This window comes from Aedes albopictus, chromosome 2, assembly GCF_035046485.1.
Source record: "Aedes albopictus strain Foshan chromosome 2, AalbF5, whole genome shotgun sequence".
NCBI classification, from domain to species: Eukaryota; Metazoa; Arthropoda; class Insecta; order Diptera; family Culicidae; genus Aedes; species Aedes albopictus.
The window spans coordinates 425,854,247-425,874,335 of NC_085137.1; the positions used below are offsets into that span (position 1 = coordinate 425,854,247).

Here is a 20,089-nt window from a genome sequence, read left to right on the forward strand (position 1 = left end):
GCATAATTATCTCGTCATACGCCTCCACTTTGCCAACATCCGTTGAATCTATTCCGAAGATATTTTTTCGAACTGCTTTCGTAATCTGCAATGATTTGTTTATGCGATATTCCACACTTCTCATGTTTCTAGATGAGATTGGCGATAAACTCAATGTTTCAGCAATGGTATTAAACTTCTCAATTTATGGGGACCCTGTAGTTGATCTGTTGACGGAATTGACTCCAATGATGGAATAGATGGTACCATATCTGTAAGATAAAAGTTAAGGTTAACAATATAATAATGAATGCAGTGGAAAGGTAATGATAGTTATTTATGCAACGAGTTGCAAAAATGATTTTTTTCGCACAAGTAGTACATTTATCCAACGAGGCTTGCCGGGTTGGATAAATACGAAGAATACTGAAAAATGTAGTTTTGCAACGAGCTGCAAAATGAGTTATATAAAAGAAGCTAACACGTTGAAGGCTTACTTACCCAGCTCATGTTCGATTTGTTGACCACTCGTTGACGGTTCTGGTTCTGGAACATCATGATGTTGCTGCCCACTAAATGATGGTTGCATAGTTTCGTCGTTTCCATCCGATCGGCGTTTTTTCGTATTCGGGCTTCTGTTGTGACTTATCAATCCACGACATGACTCACAAATACTCATCGATTCGTCGATTTCATGTGTATATCCCATGGAATGAATTTTATCTATCAATCTTAATGACATGCCCCGTAGATTATGACGGTTGCACTTTGGATTGTTTATTTTTGCACTGCACTTGAATTTGTTGAATTTTGATTTAAACGATTGATCCATTACTTTTCAGAACTGCCTTTAATAACCAAAGAGAAGTAACACGTTGAATGATACCGATTCATTTTCTTGTTTTGTTCATATTTGCTTTAGGTACAACTCTTGATTTGTTTTTTTTTTTCGAATCGGTAGTTCGAATCTAATAAATAGCCTTACCTAATATTAGGTAAGAACATGGGGTAGAAACGTTTGGGTAGAAATTACAGCAGCACGTATGAAATGCGTGTTCTAATTGTATATTGTTTCGTACTTCTAGAGTGCTGCTGCGTGAATATGGGTGCATTGCATTGTCGCATATGACACAATAAGTTTCATTGCATTTTGAGATTACTAGATAACCTTCACTGGTTTAGTTTGTTTTTAAAAAAAGACACTGAAAAAATAATAATTTGGACATGAAAAAGTTTTTGTTAGAAAAACTTTTTTTCCTTAAAAGTGCCTATCTTGTGATGTATGGACGGTTGGTAGGGAACATAATTACCTGTCTTGAGACAAAATTTCATAAAAATCAAAAATGGTGTTTTTTTTTAAATCACCTTTGAATTTTTAGAAATGATTTTTTTCAGTGTAGGGCTCATTTTGGATTTTTTTCAGTATTTTTTTCTTAAAATTTGACTTATTTTGTGATAATCACCCATACAACACTTTTTTGTAGGAGTAGTCATTTTTTGATTAAAAACATTTTTAAAAAATCCATAAAAAAAGTTTAGCCCTTTTCAAAAGTCAGTCCAGATAAATTTTGAAGAAACTAAGTATGCAAAGTGGCTTATCTAGTCTTGGTGTACATACCCAGAAAGTTTCATTGTAATCTGAGAGGGTGCTGCCAACTCCGAATACGATTTGGGGCGAAATTCGTCTACTGTCTGTCACAGTAGTAAGGATATTACCGCACGCTACGCTGCGGAGTTGGTCGCAAAATGATGAGCATGGCAAACAGAGTTTGTTTGTTTGCGTGAAATTTTACGACTATTTGCTCTGTTGTTGCTGACTCGCTACCGCCACCGTCGGTCCGGTACGGACGGTGACAAGGATCATTATCGGGGCGGGAGGTGGTGTCCAGTGTGCGAGGAAAGCAACGACACTTTCGCAATCCTGGCGAACGGCTGAGTGAGTGTGCTGTGCTGGTTGCTGCCACCCGATCCAGCAGGAAAGCCAAAGAGACCACACGTTGGTTGGTTTGTGTCCGTCCAGGGATCCTTGCTTGTGCGGAATACGTTCGTGGTAGACTATCAAAGTTGTGTGTCTGTGTGCGAGTGAGTGCACGTGAGTCGGCTGCTTGCCAGCAGAACGAGAACGCGACACAGAATACGGGTTTCGTTACGGCATGGTATGGTATGGTTGTACAACGACGGCCAGAAAAGCCAGAGATAGTGAGCCAAAATAAATAAATTATCCGTAACCTATATTTTCGCAGTCTCTTGCTCTTCGTTCCACGGTATTTAGTAGGGAAATTTAATCGATTTTATGGGATACGTCCCGAATTGCCATGGACGGAAAGTTGAAGATGTTGCAATTCTTCGCAAGGTTTGTCCGAGAAAAGTTATATGATTCGTTACATTGCGTAAATAATCTTCTTTGTTAACTATGCTCTAATATCACGTTGCTCGAATATCTATTAACCGTTTTTATAAGTTTTTATAAAAGTACTGAAAAAACTGTATGTTTGATCTCATCGATAAGACTGGTTTATGCAACCTCCGTTTCTGCCCAATCCCGTTGTTGTTTGACTATCAAATTTGGGAACCTCATTCGTGACAGTTTCGTATTTTCCGCTGCTGGGCTTACTACATTGATAGATCGTCGTCGTACGATTGTCGGAAAATAGACGGTGTATGTACATATCACCGTGTCTTTTTTTAAAAACAATCTAAACCAGTGAAGGTTATCTAGTAATCTCAAAATGCAATGAAACTTATTGTGTCATATGCGACAATGCAATGCACCCATATTCACGCAGCAGCACTCTAGAAGTACGAAACAATATACAATTAGAACACGCATTTCATACGTGCTGCTGTAATTTCTACCCAAACGTTTCTACCCCATGTTCTTACCTAATATTAGGTAAGGCTATTTATTAGATTCGAACTACCGATTCGAAAAAAAAAAAAAACAAATCAAGAGTTGTACCTAAAGCAAATATGAACAAAACAAGAAAATGAATCGGTATCATTCAACGTGTTACTTCTCTTTGGTTATTAAAGGCAGTTCTGAAAAGTAATGGATCAATCGTTTAAATCAAAATTCAACAAATTCAAGTGCAGTGCAAAAATAAACAATCCAAAGTGCAACCGTCATAATCTACGGGGCATGTCATTAAGATTGATAGATAAAATTCATTCCATGGGATATACACATGAAATCGACGAATCGATGAGTATTTGTGAGTCATGTCGTGGATTGATAAGTCACAACAGAAGCCCGAATACGAAAAAACGCCGATCGGATGGAAACGACGAAACTATGCAACCATCATTTAGTGGGCAGCAACATCATGATGTTCCAGAACCAGAACCGTCAACGAGTGGTCAACAAATCGAACATGAGCTGGGTAAGTAAGCCTTCAACGTGTTAGCTTCTTTTATATAACTCATTTTGCAGCTCGTTGCAAAACTACATTTTTCAGTATTCTTCGTATTTATCCAACCCGGCAAGCCTCGTTGGATAAATGTACTACTTGTGCGAAAAAAAATCATTTTTGCAACTCGTTGCATAAATAACTATCATTACCTTTCCACTGCATTCATTATTATATTGTTAACCTTAACTTTTATCTTACAGATATGGTACCATCTATTCCATCATTGGAGTCAATTCCGTCAACAGATCAACTACAGGGTCCCCATAAATTGAGAAGTTTAATACCATTGCTGAAACATTGAGTTTATCGCCAATCTCATCTAGAAACATGAGAAGTGTGGAATATCGCATAAACAAATCATTGCAGATTACGAAAGCATTTCGAAAAAATATCTTCGGAATAGATTCAACGGATGTTGGCAAAGTGGAGGCGTATGACGAGATAATTATGCAGTTAAAGGATAAGTTCAATCACCCTACAACTGACAGAAGCGAACAGATTAAAATACTATCTGTACTTCCTAAGTCTTGGTCGGTAAATAAAATCACAAGAGAGTTTAACGCACCAATGTATATGGCGAGGCAGGTGAAGGATCTTGTTTATGAACAGGGTATTCTTTGTACCACCGAAAAAAGAAGGGGGCATGGTATTGATGACGATACAAAACAAATGGTAAGAGAATTTTTTGATGATAATGATATCAGCAGGCCAATGCCAGGAACAAATGATTTTGTTTCTGAGGTTCGAAATGGAAAAAAACAACAAGTTCAAAAACGACTTTTGATGATGTCGCTCAAAGAGGCTTATATGATTTTTATAGATATGTAGAAAACTGTGAATATTGGTTTCACAGTATTTACACAGTTGCGACCAAAGCATTGTATTTTACTTGATTCTACTGGTATACATAATGTATGCATATGTACTATTCATGAAAATGTAAATTTAATGTTCAACAGTATAAGAATTGTGTCACAAGATGAAATAATACAAAAAATGCTTTGCGATATTTCCACCAGAGCAGATAATTGCTTTTTCCGTGCTTGTGAAAAGTGTGCTTGTAATGAACACATTGAAGAGGAACTTACATTGATATTAGAATCAAATGACAAAGAAGAGATTATATTTCAGCAGTGGTTGAATACTGATCGCTGTAATTTAGAAACGATTATTAAACCTGTTGATGAATTTGTTCCGTATCTTGTTGATAAAATTGACAAACTTATAACACACGACTTTATTCATAAACAACAATCATCATTTCTCAGAAATAAAACCCAGATTAATCCACCTAGTGGTGATAGTGCCTTTCTCGTCGAACATGTACTCATGATCTTTCCTTGGTTGGGATACGACTGGGATGATTTTGCTTCAGAATGTTGGCTTCAGCCTTTTGGGGGAATCGAAAACACTAGTTCATGATTTTTTCTGACGTTTCGATCTGTATGGGGCCTTTTCAAGGGTTCAATCGGTCAAGGTTTCCTAGTTAAGATGGCCTTGCCTAACTTAAAAATGTCATACGGAAGTTTTGGTATTTATTGAGTCCGTTCGGTTTGAAACCCTCGTGATGTGGACAATCTCCTACCTATCGGGCGGTTTAGAATTCGGTCCCGGTTTTTGGAATCTTCTACTATTGTTTGTTTAACTAGTTTCTGTGCTAGGGCCATCATTCCGAAGCATGATCTTTCCGTCGACGTAATGCGAACTGTTACTGAATCCTGAGAATACCTTATTTAGAAAAGCAATAATTTAAATAAAATTGGGAAATTTATTAATTGAACATATTCCGACGTTACGTTAAACGTATAGACTGGGCTGAAAAATATCAGAATTTTCAGTTGACTGCTTGAGCACCTTCACTATCACTGAAGACCGATCAACATCAAGACGATAATTACACGCTAGGATATAACGTCTTTCACAATCACAGATGACTTTACGGCAGGCCTGCCCAACCTTTCGTGGCCGCGGGCCACAAGTGATATTCCATACCAGTCGACGGGCCTGACATTAAATTTCGACATCAAATTTCGAAAGCACGAATGCAACGGTGAAATTGTGTACATCCGATTACCCGTTCTCACGGCAAATCACAACACTGACATCATTTGGGTCATAAAAATGTGAGCAAGAATTCTTGATTTTTTGCAAAAATCACGCTGAATACTTATTTCTGAATTTTGCCGAACTGCAGGTTGCAGCAAACAATTTGCTGAAATTCAGCAAACTTTCCTGATGCGTGCAGTAAACTCTGCTGTTCAGCAGCAACGTTTTTCTGAAATTCAGTAAATTTTGCTGAAATTCTGCTTCAAATTTGGCTGTACCTTTCAAGTTTAAAATTTTTAAATTTATGTATTTAAATTTTTTAATCTTTGAAAAGTTTGAACAAAACACTCTACCTATTTCGAGTTTATTTTTAATATTAAATTTTATTTAAATATGAAATATCTTCAAATATTTCGATCCTTGGGCCAAGTTTCATTCATCGATTCCGCGGGCCGTATGTTGGACAGCCCTGCTTTACGGTCTTCGACATAGTTTTTTCTTCACACTTTAGGCTATATTTTATTATCATAGGTAACAAAATTCATGTAAAATTTGACAAAAAATGCAAGCAAGCGAAATTGCCCATACTAAATCCCATAAAAAAAAAATCCCAGTAGTTTTAGACGGAAAAGAGGATTGAAAAAATTTTCTCCGGGGTTAATGCGATAATTTTCTCATATAACGTTGACCTATCCTACTGTATATTTTTACACCTCAGTGATTTGATGAGATTGCTTTAGTACAGACAAACAGACATATCATTTGTAACATATTGCTATTATATTCATCGTTACGAAAAAATAATCGCCAAATGCTAATCAGGTTGCGTTTCACTGCGGCTTGATGTTGGTAGTGAGTAGACGTCAAACGAGCAACAACGATTGATATTTGTTTCAACCGTTGAAAACAAGGACGATAGAGAGTGTTGGAAGATGTCCAACAGAGAGGGATTTTTCCGATTTAATAATCACCGATTCACCACCGACAATAAAACAAAATTGGTTTGGATGTCTAGGGTGGTATATTGGAATCCTGGGTGGATTAATAAATTCCTGCGCATAGAACAAAAGTTGTACACTTTTCAATTGGGGGCTTTTCGCAGGCATTTTGTCTTACAAACTATGGTTACAAAATGAAAAGGAACACTTACGTTTAGTCTCCCTAGTATTTCTGTACGCTTTCGGTCTTGTCACTAGGTTTGGTCTTCGTTTGGTCGAATTTCCTAAGAATGTCGTTCACTTAAACTTAGGGAAATACAATATTGAATGAGTTTTCTTACCGCACATTTGTGCTCATGCAAGCTTGAGCGATTTTAGAGGTTACAAAGTGACACTGGATCGAGAACTGTATGCAACTAGGGGAGCAATAATTTCATGTTTTAGTTCACTAGAAAACTCACTGTATACTAATTACCTACTTGCAAATTCACTATTTGATATTATTTCCACGGGATAGTATAAGATTTCACTTTTAATATGGGTCAAAATGAGTTACTACATACTGTAAAAACGTGGAGTGAATTCTAGAATGTGCTTGTCCCTATAGAGTTCTTGTTCACAATGGACAGCATTGGTTTGACGTTTCGGGTAAACGGTTTGTACAATACTTGCGTGCGCTGGTGTGTGTGCTTGGTATGACGTCGGATGAGAAGGTGCGCCTCTACGCCAGTGGCGTAGTCAACACTCCTCCCGGGTACGCCGGTCCTCGGTCCGGCTTACTCTTTGTCGCGCCGTACATCCAATGCGGCTAGCTTAGCTACGGGACGCTCGAACACTCCAGTCGCTGTTTGTACGGTGGCCGCTCTGATCTGGTTATCCTTCTGGTTGACACTGGTTCCAATGACCTTCCCTTTAGGCCAACAGTTCCTGGGTAGCTTCGGATCAACAATCACCACCACGTCACCAATCTCGATCGGTTTCGTGTTAGTGTACCATTTTGTTCGTCGAGTAATCTCGGGCAAGTAATCGGATAGCCAACGCTTCCAAAATTGGTTGGCAAGTTGTTGAGACATTCTCCAGGTTCGTCGTAGTGTAGTCCCAGTGTCGTCGAGCGGACACAGTGACTTTGTTCCATCGGACGACCCCAAGAGAAAGTGATTAGGTGTGAGAGCGGGTGCAGATTCATCGTCGAGTGGTACATGTGTTAGGGGTCGAGAGTTGATAGTGTTTTCGATCTCGGCTAGAAGGTTCCGTAGCACTTCGTCATTAGGCTTGTGCGAGGGTCGAATTGCTGTCAAGTTCCGCTTGACAATGCCTATCAGGCGTTCCCAGCTACCGCCCATGTGTGGCGATACTGGGGGAATGAATTTCCAGGTCATCTCGGCTCCGCCAAACTCCTTCATCACCTCATCGTGATTGATTTCCATTTCCGCGTCGGCCAGTGCACGGCTCGCACCGATGAAACAAGTCCCGCGGTCACTATAGATCGTCCTAGGTGAACCTCGACGCGCTACGAAGTTACGAAGACCCATGATGCAGGAATCGGTACTCAACGTGTTTACGACTTCGATGTGGACTGCACGAGTGGTCAAACAAGTGATCAGCATTCCCCATCGCTTCTCTGCTCGACGGCCAACGACTACTTCCATCGGTCCAAAATAATCTATGCCCATATGTGTGAATGGTCGAGCGAAGGCATCAAGTCGTTCTGGAGGTAGATCGGCCATAATTGGAGGCTGTGGTACAGCACGGTGGTTCTTGCAATGTTGGCAGTTGTGTCGTACCCTCGAATAAGTCGCTCGTAATCGAGGTATACAATACCTCTGTCGGATTTCATTCAAAGCGGTCTCGTGGTTCTGGTGGTTGTATTTGTTGTGGTAGTGTGCGATTATAAGTCGGGTAGTGTGGTGGTCACGTGGAAGAATGATCGGATTCTTGGCGTCTTCTAGAGCCTGGGCGCAGGCACCGATTCTTCCCCGCATCCTCATCAATCCATTGCTGTCCAACCAAGGGGTGAGTTTGAACAGTGGACTGGTTTTGGAAACGGTTTTCGTCTGTTGAAGGAGAATAGCTGTTTCTTCCGGATACGCCTCACGTTGTGCTTGTCGGATGACGTAGCGTTCAGCGGACTGGATTTCATCGGTAGATGGGGCTCCGAAGAGGGCTGGCATCCCCTGCTTCTTCAAACGGCAGTTTGCAGGGAAACGATGTACAAGTGCCGCTACTTTAAGCATCCGCTTCCAGCTAGAGACGTTGATAGCTGGATCAGGCGATGTGAAGTGGGCTAACAGGCAGGCCCGAAGTTCAGTTTCTGTCTTGATAACTTTGTTCGGTTGGCTTGGCCATAATTCTTCAGATAGCTTCAAGAAATCTGGGCCGATGAACCATCTGGATTCTGGCGTCATATCCGGAAACTTCTCCCACTTCGTGGCGTCGTCTGCCACGTTCAGCTTCGTCGGGACCCAGCGCCACTGCTTCTGTTCTGTTGCTTCTAGGATTTCACTGACTCGGCAGGCAACGAATGGCGTGTAACGGCGGTGATCCGAATTCAGCCAGCAAATCACGTCTCTGGAATCCGAATGGTAGACGCGCTTGCTTACGTTGAAGGACAAGGAACCGAGAACTGTTGTAGAGAGCCTTGTACCAATGACTGCTGCCATGAGTTCAAGTCTTGGGATCGAGTGGTATCGCAAGGGAGCAACTCTTGTTTTGGCTGCAACTAAACGACACCATACGTCTTTATTCCGTGTGAATCTCAGGAAGCACGCGGCAGCCATGCCGTTTTCGCTCGCATCAACGAACGTGTGCAGTTGAACTTCGTCATATGCCGGAGCAAGTTGAGGCCGGAAACATCGTGGTACTTGAACTAGTTCAACTTGTGGTAGAACCTGCAGCCAACTGCGCCACTTGGCGAAGGCGTTCTCGTCAATGATATCGTCCCACTGGATGCCGCTACGCCAGATTTCTTGAAGCAGGATCTTGAGGAACATAAGGAACGGTGCGATGAGCCCAAGAGGATCAAATATTGTCATGAGAATACGTAGAACCTCTCGTTTCGTAGGGTGACGATGACCTTCCCAGAGCTCACGATCGTAGCGATCCCAGCCGATCTTGTAGGTGAAGACATCTGACGCTGTACACCACCACATGCCAAGCACTTTTTCAGTCAGCATTTCGGGTGACAAGTTCAGGTTCTTTTCCTCGGTGTTGCTGCCACGTAGAGCTTCCAATACCCGTTGCGAATTGCTGGTCCAGTTTCGGATTTCGAACCCACCTTGCGAGTGCACGAACCTTACATCTTCTGCAAGTTTGATTGCTTCCTCCTCAGTGTCAACGCTCACTAGCACATCGTCTCTCCAGTAGAAGCGCTGGCACTGTTGATCTTCCTTGCGAACAAGGACTTGGTGAAACATCTCGCGGATATCTCCTGTTAAGGCGATGAGATGCTCACGGAAACGGATCAACACAGTGAACAATGAGGAAAGATTGTCAGGACCCTTTAGCAGAACAGAGTTTAGTGATACTCCGAAAGCCTTGGCTGCTGCGTCCCAAACGATTCTCACCTTTCTCGGTTTATTTGGGTTTGTCACTGGGAACACTGGAAGATACCAAACGCGCTGATGGTTTTGGCTCAGTTCGTCATCGGATAGCTTTCGTATGTAACCTTTGTTCAGATGATCCGCCATTTTTTCCCTCAATGTTTCGGCAAGCGTTTCGTCCTTGTTCATACGTTTCTCCAGGCACTGGAAACGTCGTTGTGCCATCGCTTGACTATCCGGCAGACGTACCGCTTCGGAACGCCAGAGTAAGCCGGTTTCGTAGCGTTCTCCAGTAAACTTGGTTTGTGATTGAAGGAGAGCTTGTGCCTTTTGATCATCGACGGATAGCAGCGCTTTGGTTGGCTTCATAATCCCCAAGCTATCTAGCGCGAAATAGTCTTTGATAACTTGGTGAAGATTCTCGTCCGTCTGACAATGGTCATCACCGGCGGCAATGTGGTAGATTGAGTGAACTGGGCTGGTTGCAGATTCCGATGTTCCTCCTCCACAGATTGTCCAGCCGAGTCGGGTTTTGATGGCGACAGGATCGTTCGGTTTACCTTCCCGGCACTTGAGGGCTAGGCTAAGATGTTGGTTCTTAAGTCCGATCAGGATCCGTGGTCGAACGCCTTGATATGAGCTGACTGGAAGTCCTTGCAGGTGCGGGTGTAACGACGACAGCTCCTCGATGTCTAATGTTTGGAACGGAAGCAAAAGCTCGTTCACTGTTCGTGCACCGTTGATCGCAAATCGTTTGGCTCCACTATGTACACCGGATATTTCCACTTCGACGACCTTGGATTTCACTTCTTGCCGCTGCGTGCCACCAGTCCAGTGTAGACAAAGCGATCGTGTTTCTCCATCCAGCTCTAATTCGTCGGCTAATTCTTCGTCAAGCAACGTAAGATCCGAACCATCGTCCAGGAAAGCGAATGTACGGATCGATCTATGCTTGCCGTGCAGTACTACTGGAAGATAGCGAAACAATATGTCGCTTGATTTTGTCTGGTGCGTGTGACAACTGTGCGCTGTTGAGCTCGTCGCAGCGTTTGGAAAATCCTTACCGCCTGTTGCTGAAGACACTGCTGTCGAAGAGGACGGCGTTTCCGCTGTGGATTGCTGTTTTTGATCGTTGTGCAGCAGCGCGTGATGTTTGAACTGGCATCCGTTCTTTCCGCAGGGTTTGGCTTGACACAGCCCATTGTGGCGGCAGAGACAACGTCGACAAAGTGCGAACTCTCGTACTGTAGCCCAACGTGAATCTCGAGAAAACTCCAGAAAGCGCTTGCACTTGTCGACTGTTTTGCAAGTTCCCTTACAAACAATGCATTCACCGCTAGCACTAGGATTCTTTCCATTTGAACTGTGAGATGTACGGGGTTCTTCAGGAGCATTTTCGGAATGGGCGTTTACGAAGGCATTTCCCTTCTTCGTGCCTCGACTTTCACTCCGAGCTGGTCTTGTATTGGCGATGTTCGGAATAGTCACTGTGCTTGCTGCTTCGGCAAGGGAATACAACCAGGAACTGAAAGCTGCTAGGTTGATTCCTGGAATAGAGAGCCTGTATTGTGCCCAGTTCAGCTTGATTGTTGGAGGTAGTTTGCTGACAAGCTGATGTAGGAGGGTAGTGTTATACAGGTATTCATCCAGGCCGCAGGCGTCCACGGTTGCACAAAAATTCTCCACATGTACGGCGAAGTCCACTAGTGTCTCTAGCCTGTCTTCTCTTATGGCCGGCAGGGAGTTGATTTTCTCGATGAGCGTGTGTACAATAGCCTCTGGTTGCCCGAACATCATTTTTAACGTCTTCAACACACCCGGGACGTTAGAAGGGTGCACCAGGCGACTCTTCACAGCTTCGAAGGCTCGCCCCTTCAGGCTTTTCTGCAGCCGAAAGATGTTCTCATCGTTCGTGTAGCCGCACATTGTCGTAGTACTGTTGAATGTTGCAATAAATAGGGGCCAGTCCTCGGGGTTGCCGGAAAACTGGGGCAGATCCTTGGACACGGCTTGTCTGGCTGCTATCTGTTTCCTAGTTAGCGAGCAGCAATCTTCGTCGCGTTCTGGTAAACGGCTATTGAACTGTGGAGTTTCACGGTGAACACTAGCTTGCTCTTCGATGAACGATCTGCATCTGCTGTTGACGGGGGGATTTGCACCAAAGTGAGGAAACTCGTTTGAAGCTGGTCGTTGATCTTCCATTTGCGAACGGTGGCTTGATTGCGCTCGGGGACACCATTCGCCTATAGCCTCCGAAACACTGTTTACGTCGGATCCGTTTTCACTAGCCATCTCTTCCAGCAGTTTATACTTCTCCTCCAGGTAAACTCGTTCTTGTTCCAGCTTCTTGGCATTCAAAATCCGTTCTTCTTCCAGCTTCTGCAGCTTCAGTTTCGCAAGCGATTGGGAGGACCTACTTTATGCACGACTGGACACTTGGGAAACCACAGATTTTGCCCTTCCGGTACCTTTCATCAGCTTCTGGTCGGGTTCCTTCGCGGCAACTTGGTGGCTTCCTTTTGGATGCGGCTTGTTGCTGTCCTTCCGTAGTCCTTTTGGCGCCGTCTTCTTTGTAGCTGTCTTTTGCTTCTCTTGCGTTCCTGTTTTGTTGGCGTTCGACGTCTTGGGTGTCTGCAAATCACTTGATTCCTGATGAAGTGGAAGCTGCAATTTGTCACCATCGATTCCAACATTCGGTTTCTTTTTTACACCACCATCACTTGGGTTCACTACCGCTTCAGCAATTTGCACCGATTTTGTACACTCTGCACAGTTCCAAGGCTCGTTCTCTATGGCTTGAGTGACACCGACGCAGGCAAAGTGAAACCATTTGATACACATATCACACCTCACCATCTCCTCGTTGTCATCGGCCCGGCAAACTCGACACGCCCGACCAGGAAATGTTGCCTCCGGTTCAATTGTTTCATTTGTGACCACCACTCGCACACTACCGACTGCACCACTTTCACTACCGCCGGCATTACTGCCTTTGTTTGACCGACCTCGACTCGACATGACAATGAACCGATTCTTGTTCGTTAATAAACTAATTTATTAAGATGTTGGAAGATGTCCAACAGAGAGGGATTTTTCCGATTTAATAATCACCGATTCACCACCGACAATAAAACAAAATTGGTTTGGATGTCTAGGGTGGTATATTGGAATCCTGGGTGGATTAATAAATTCCTGCGCATAGAACAAAAGTTGTACACTTTTCAATTGGGGGCTTTTCGCAGGCATTTTGTCTTACAAACTATGGTTACAAAATGAAAAGGAACACTTACGTTTAGTCTCCCTAGTATTTCTGTACGCTTTCGGTCTTGTCACTCGGTTTGGTCTTCGTTTGGTCGAATTTCCTAAGAATGTCGTTCACTTAAACTTAGGGAAATACAATATTGAATGAGTTTTCTTACCGCACATTTGTGCTCATGCAAGCTTGAGCGATTTTAGAGGTTACAAAGTGACACTGGATCGAGAACTGTATGCAACTAGGGGAGCAATAATTTCATGTTTTAGTTCACTAGAAAACTCACTGTATACTAATTACCTACTTGCAAATTCACTATTTGATATTATTTCCACGGGATAGTATAAGATTTCACTTTTAATATGGGTCAAAATGAGTTACTACATACTGTAAAAACGTGGAGTGAATTCTAGAATGTGCTTGTCCCTATAGAGTTCTTGTTCACAATGGACAGCATTGGTTTGACGTTTCGGGTAAACGGTTTGTACAATACTTGCGTGCGCTGGTGTGTGTGCTTGGTATGACGTCGGATGAGAAGGTGCGCCTCTACGCCAGTGGCGTAGTCAACAGAGAGTGAGTAGAGTAAGACGTCAGTATGTATGTGGCCTTAGTTCAGTCAAGATTTTGATTTCTTACACATATCGCTTGCATTGACTTTGTTCATTTTTGAAGTTCCTGCGAAGCACCCTAGGAAGCACCCAATGCTGGTTTTGCATCACTATCGGTAGCCTCTATTATGGTCTGAGCCTATTTTCTTGCTAATCGTTCCTCATGGTTAAAAAAAAGACCGCGGTTCGATGTGTCGCATGCATAGGTTTGGTTCTTTTTTGCATTTGGCCACTTCCGGCTGGACACCCTAGATCGGCCTGGAACACTATCGGTAGCCTTTATAAAGATCTTCGTTGTGATCTGAGCCTATTTTCTGACTAATCGTTCATCACGTTATTTAAAAAGCCGCTGTTTAATGTGCCGCAGGCATGGGTTCTGATATCTACTACATTTGAACACTTCCAGCGGGATACCCGAAACCGGTTCCGGAACTCTATCGGTTGATCCAAATATGATCTGAAACTATTCTATTTTATTAACCGTTTATCAGGTTGCCTGAAGAGCTTGCGATTTGAAGCGTCGCATGTAAGGGGTTGGTTAACTTTTATACTTGGCTACTTCCGGCGTGACATCTGGAACCGGTTCAGTAACACTACCGGTTCCGATATGGTCTGAGAATATTTCCCTGCCCACTGTTCATCAGGCTATCGAAAAAGCCGCTGTTTATTGTATCGCATGCATGGGTTTGGTTCACTTTCATATTTAGCCACTTCCGGCGGAACACCCAGAACCGGTTCCGGAATACTACCGGTTCATATATGGTCTGAGAATGTTTTCCTGCCTACTGTTTATCAGGTTATCGAAAAATCCGCTGTTTGATGTGTCGCATGTATGGCTTTGGTTTACATTCATATTTGGCCACATCCAGCGGATCACCCGGAACCGGTTCCGGAACACTACCGGTTCAGATATGGTCCGAGAATATTTTCCTGCCTACTGTTCATCAGGCTATCGAAAAAGCCGCTGTTTGATGTATCGCATGCATGGGTTTGGTTCACTTTCATATTTAGCCACTTCCGGCGGAACACCCAGAACCGGTTCCGGAATACTACCGGTTCAGATATGGTCTGAAAATGTTTTCCTGCCTACTGTTTATCAGGTTATCGAAAAATTCGCTGTTTGATGTGTCGCATGAAGGGTTTGGTTCACTTTCATATTTGGCCACTTCCGGCGGGTCACCCGGAACCGGTTCCGGAACACTACCGGTTCAGGTATGGCCCGAGACTATTTTCCTGTTTACCGTTCATCATGTTTTCGAAAGTGCCGTGGTTTGATGTGTCGCATGAATGGGTTTGTAGCGTTTTCATATCTGGCCCCTTCCTGGGGTACCGATCCGGAACACCTAAATGGCCATAACTCCGGAACGGCTGGACCGATTCGAACCATTTTCAATAGGAAACAATGGGACCAGATTCCGCGTCGAATGAACCGTTGATCATTAAAATCGGTTGAGGTTTACTGCCAAAAAGTGATGTGAGTTTTTTTTTGTACACACACATACACACACACATACATACATACACACACACAGACATCACCTCAATTCGTCGAGCTGAGTTGATTGGTATATGTGACTCGACCCTCCGGGCCTTCTATCAAAAAGTCATTTTTGGAGTGAACATATAGCCTTTCCAGTACACTTAGTGTACGAGAAAGGCAAAAAAGATACATTAATGGATGATGAAATTCTTGCGATTTGTGATTTCTCTGAAAACTATTCATTCATAATTCAAAACGCTGCTCAAGGATATCATTGGAACAACTCGCAAGCAACAATACACCCATTTGAAATTTACTATATGAAAGATAATAAACTTGTAAATGTTAGCTTCATTATCATATCGGAAGTAATGGCTCACGATACAGTTGCGGTCCAGTTGTTCATCTCAAAAATGATAGATTTTATGAAACAATTAACGAAATTTTCTAAAATTTATTTTATGTCTGATGGGGCAGCATCACAATACAAAAATAAGAAGAACTTTGCTAGTCTATGTAGATTCCAGTCAAAGCATGCATTAAGAGCAGAATGGCATTTTTTTGCAACGTCCCACGGTAAAGGTCCATGTGATGCTATTGGTGGCACTCTCAAGCGAATGGCAAAGAGAGCAAGTCTTGCTCGAGATTATGGAAATACCATAACAACTCCACGAGAGTTATATAACTGGGCAGTTGTACAGACAGATAAAAATATAACTAAATTAAATTTCTGTTACGTATCCACTGAACAGTACATAAAAATGTCAGAAGATCTCGAAGAAATATATAATAACGCCAAAACAATACCAGGCACTCAGAAATTCCATAGTTTTTTGCCTATTCCTGGCGACAAAGTTAAGGCAAACAGGTATTCTAATTCAGAAGATGAACCAAAAATATTTAGTATGATCGGAAAAAAATAGAAAAGAACATGTTTGAAATTGGCTCTAAGACACATATATATATATTTGAAAAATTCATAATTATAAATAATTGTATATTTAAAAGTGCACTTCAATACATATTGCGATCAAACATTACATTTCCTAAGAAAATACATTTGTAATATTTTCAGTTTTTTATGTATAGGAAAACCCTTCCAAATGATTGAATAAATAACACAAAATCTCCTAGAAAATTGAGTTTCATTGGATTCTGGGATTGTTATGGCCTTCACTGGTTTTATTGTTGATAACAAAATACACTGAAAAAAAAATCATTCGAACAAGAAAAAGTTTTTGTTAGAAAAACTTTTTTTCCTCAAAAGTGCCTATCTTGTGATGTATGGACGGTTGGTAGGGAACATTATTACCTGTCTTGAGACAAAATTTCATCAAAATCAAAAATGGTGTTTTTTTTTTAAATCAACTTTGAATTTTTAGAAATGATTTTTTTCAGTGTAGGGCTCATTTTGGATTTTTTTTAGTATTTTTTTCTTAAAATTTGACTTATTTTGTGATAATCACCCATACAACACTTTTTTGTAGGAGTAGTCATTTTTTGATTAAAAACATTTTTAAAAAATCCATAAAAAAAGTTTAGCCCTTTTCAAAAGTCAGTCGAGAAAAAACATTAGAAAAATGAGTATGCAAAGTGGCTTATCTGGGCAAGGTCTACACACCAAGAATGTTTCGTTGTAATCTGAGAGGGTGCTGCCAACATTTGTTCGAGTTGGCGCGAAATCCGTCAGTAGCAAAGGTTCAGCTTGACTGTGTTGGAATCGCTCACTGTCCTCACTGATGTTTATCCCTGTGATGGAGGAGTAACTTTTCAAAAGGACTTGTGGTACCTTGGGGCGTTTTGAATAGCAAAGAATATTGTTTAAATTGTTGGCATAATGGCTCATTCGGTACAAAGTCTGATTCTCAGATTGGTCTTTTACAGACTCTACCAGACATTAGAAATACACATACGATAGACAGACGGCATTTTAGTAATTATAGACTGTTTCAGAAATTATAAATACACTTTGTTTATTCAATATAAAGAACCGTTTTGATGATTTCTACCATCTTTCTTCAGAATACAGCATATAGTGCTCTAGATTTTTGTATTTCCTTGCAATAGGACAGATCGGTGAAGTACTAGATTTGTAGTAATGAGCTGAATTTTAGTATGATGAGAAGGTCGATTCTCCGTTTCTGCAATGAAATGGTGCAAAAAGCATGGGTATTATGATTCCTTGCCTAATATAATGCTGTTTGAGCAAAACTTTGGGCAACAGTGTTGTTGTTTTCTCCATTTCTTGCAACATAAACAACATAGTTATCCAAAGTTTTGCTCAAACAGCATCAAATTAGGCAAGGAATCATAATACCCACGCTTTTTGCACCATTTCATTGCAGAAACGGAAAATGGACCTTCTCACCATACTAAAATTCAGCTCATTACTACAAATCTAGTACTACACCGAACGTTCCCCATTATCATGATTTTTTCAAGAACAGTCGAGTTATCGAACAATAGGAAGCAATCAGTGAAGTACTAGATTGAAAGTAGTGAGCTGGATTTTTGTATGGTGAGATGATCAATTCTCCATTTCTGCAATGAAATGGCGCAAACAGCGTGGGTTATATGATTTATTGACTAATTTGATGCTGTTTGAGCAAAAGTTTGGGTACTGTGTTGTTGAAGTTGCAAGAAATAAATAATACAACAATGCAGTTACCCAAACTTTTGCTCAAACAGCATCAAATTAGTCAAGAAATCATATAACCCACGCTGTTTGCGCCATTTCATTGCAGAAATGGAGAATTGATCATCTCACCATACAAAAATCCAGCTCACTACTTTCAATCTAGTACTTCACTGATTGCTTCCTATTAACTTCATTTTCCAAATTTGAATTTGCACAAAGGTGTTTTTTTAATAATTTCAACATTATTTATCACTAAATGCCTAAAATTATCCAACTTTAGCATATTCGCTTTCTTATCAAGTTGCCTAAGAAATGCCTTCATCAAAACCTGGGAAAAATCGATGAAAGCCTTTTAGTTCTTATATTCCGTAGAAATCCTCAAAAAATAAGAAACTTGATGTCAGAAAAAATGTTGTGGAAAGGCTTTCATCGATTTTTCCCAGGTTTTGATGAAGGCATTTCTTAGGCAACTTGATAAGAAAGCGAATATGCTAAAGTTGGATAATTTTAGGCATTTAGTGATAAATAATGTTGAAATTATTAAAAAAAACACCTTTGTGCAAATTCAAATTTGGAAAATGAAGTTAATTGTTCGATAACTCGACTGTTCTTGAAAAAATCATGATAATGGGGAACGTTCGGTGTAGTACTAGATTTGTAGTAATGAGCTGAATTTTTGTATGGTGAGAAGGTCAATTCTCTGTTTCTGCAATGAAATGGTGCAAAAAGCGTGGGTATTATGATTCCTTGCCTAATTTGATGCTGTTTGAGCAAAACTTTGGATAACTATGTTGTATATGTTGCAAGAAATGGAGAAAACAACAACACTGTTGCCCAAAGTTTTGCTCAAACAGCATCAAATTAGAAAAGGAATCATAATACCCCCGCTTTTTGTACCATTTCATTGCAGAAACGGAGAATTGACCTTCTTATCATACTAAAATTCAGCTCATTACTACAAATCTAGTAGTACGCCGATCTGTCCTATTATGATACAATTATTTGCTAAAATCTATCCACGATATGGTTTCACAAAAGGATAACGATATTATGTTTGGGTATGATGCATTGGATAGTCTAAAAAATATCGGCGAATTGTCTACTAAAATCCCACATTTTCCAAAATATCTCAAAAACTAGGTTTCTAGAATCCTCTCTATATAACTGCATATTTTCTCAAGTTGGTACTACTTATTATTAAGGAGTTTCTCCAGATATGCTTCCAAGGATCCATTTATTTTTTGAAGTCTTTGATTTTAAGATTTGCTGCCCGAGGTTGACTTATCTGGTATGATCCGTCTATGATTCCTCTATAATTTATTTACTACCCAGGTAACCACTAAGCATTTGAATACGCCGTGTATCAGCCCGTATTACGCATTTAAACCGCTTGCTGCCCTACATAAGCAGTTCGAATGCATAGCTGCCTTGAGTTAGCATAAGCTGTGCTGCTCAAAAGCTTTCGGCTGTTTATTAGCATTTCAACTGCTTAAAGTGGTTTCACTTAGGAGCATACAGAATGCTTTTCAACTGCTCTTTAAATGCTAGGAGCAAAAAGGTTGGGAGATATGTTACGCATTTGGCAACACATTTTGTCTCTCTCTTACAGAGCCTATTTTTCTGTTTACAAATTTGTGCATCTTATTAGTTTCTTCATTTTCCCCTACTCATCCAAAAGCACCAAAGAAAACATTACTGCAGCTGGATTGGATTGGGAACTTGTCCATAAAAAAATCACCAATTGTTTATCATTTCGTCGGAAAATATGTGCCGAATAGGTGGATGCTTTGGTGGATCATAGGATAGTTTGAAAGAGGGAAGAAACAATCTTATTTCACAGATATTTAAAAGAAGAGATCGTAATGCTCTACCACAATGAAATACCTCAATGGAAACAAGTTTTGGATGTTGAATCTGAAGCTGTTATCGAATCATTCTTTATATTGGCGATTAAATCAACGCACGCCACCGGGACAGCTTTAGCATCGTGGATCAGGAGCAACAGAATCCGAAGCAGATATGATTAATCAATCTCCGGATTGAAAGTTCAAACCTACATCACTACAAAAATCAGCAAAAAAGTACCACCTAGCACCGGCTGGAATATGCAAGGACGATGAAGCGGGGAAGCCGGCTGAGAGAACGAGAAGCAGACGTCAATCTATTTTTGTTTTTTTTTTTGCTCGACGAGGCGTTAC

At 41.2% G+C, this 20,089-nt stretch overlaps 2 protein-coding genes across 14 annotated transcripts in view; both read right to left on the minus strand.

Annotated features, from left to right (window-relative positions):
• LOC109426658 (protein boule) overlaps positions 1–20,089 on the minus strand; it is a 157,942-nt gene that overhangs the window by 94,098 nt on the left and 43,755 nt on the right. The window lies entirely within an intron of this gene.
• LOC115265271 (uncharacterized) lies at positions 1,775–12,930 on the minus strand. The gene is made up of 3 exons (XM_062848573.1): positions 12,370–12,930; positions 7,154–12,297; positions 1,775–2,051 (listed from the first exon to the last, which is right to left on the minus strand). The coding sequence occupies exons 1-3, from the start codon at positions 12,928–12,930 to the stop codon at positions 1,775–1,777; spliced, it is 5,982 nt and encodes a 1,993-aa protein (XP_062704557.1).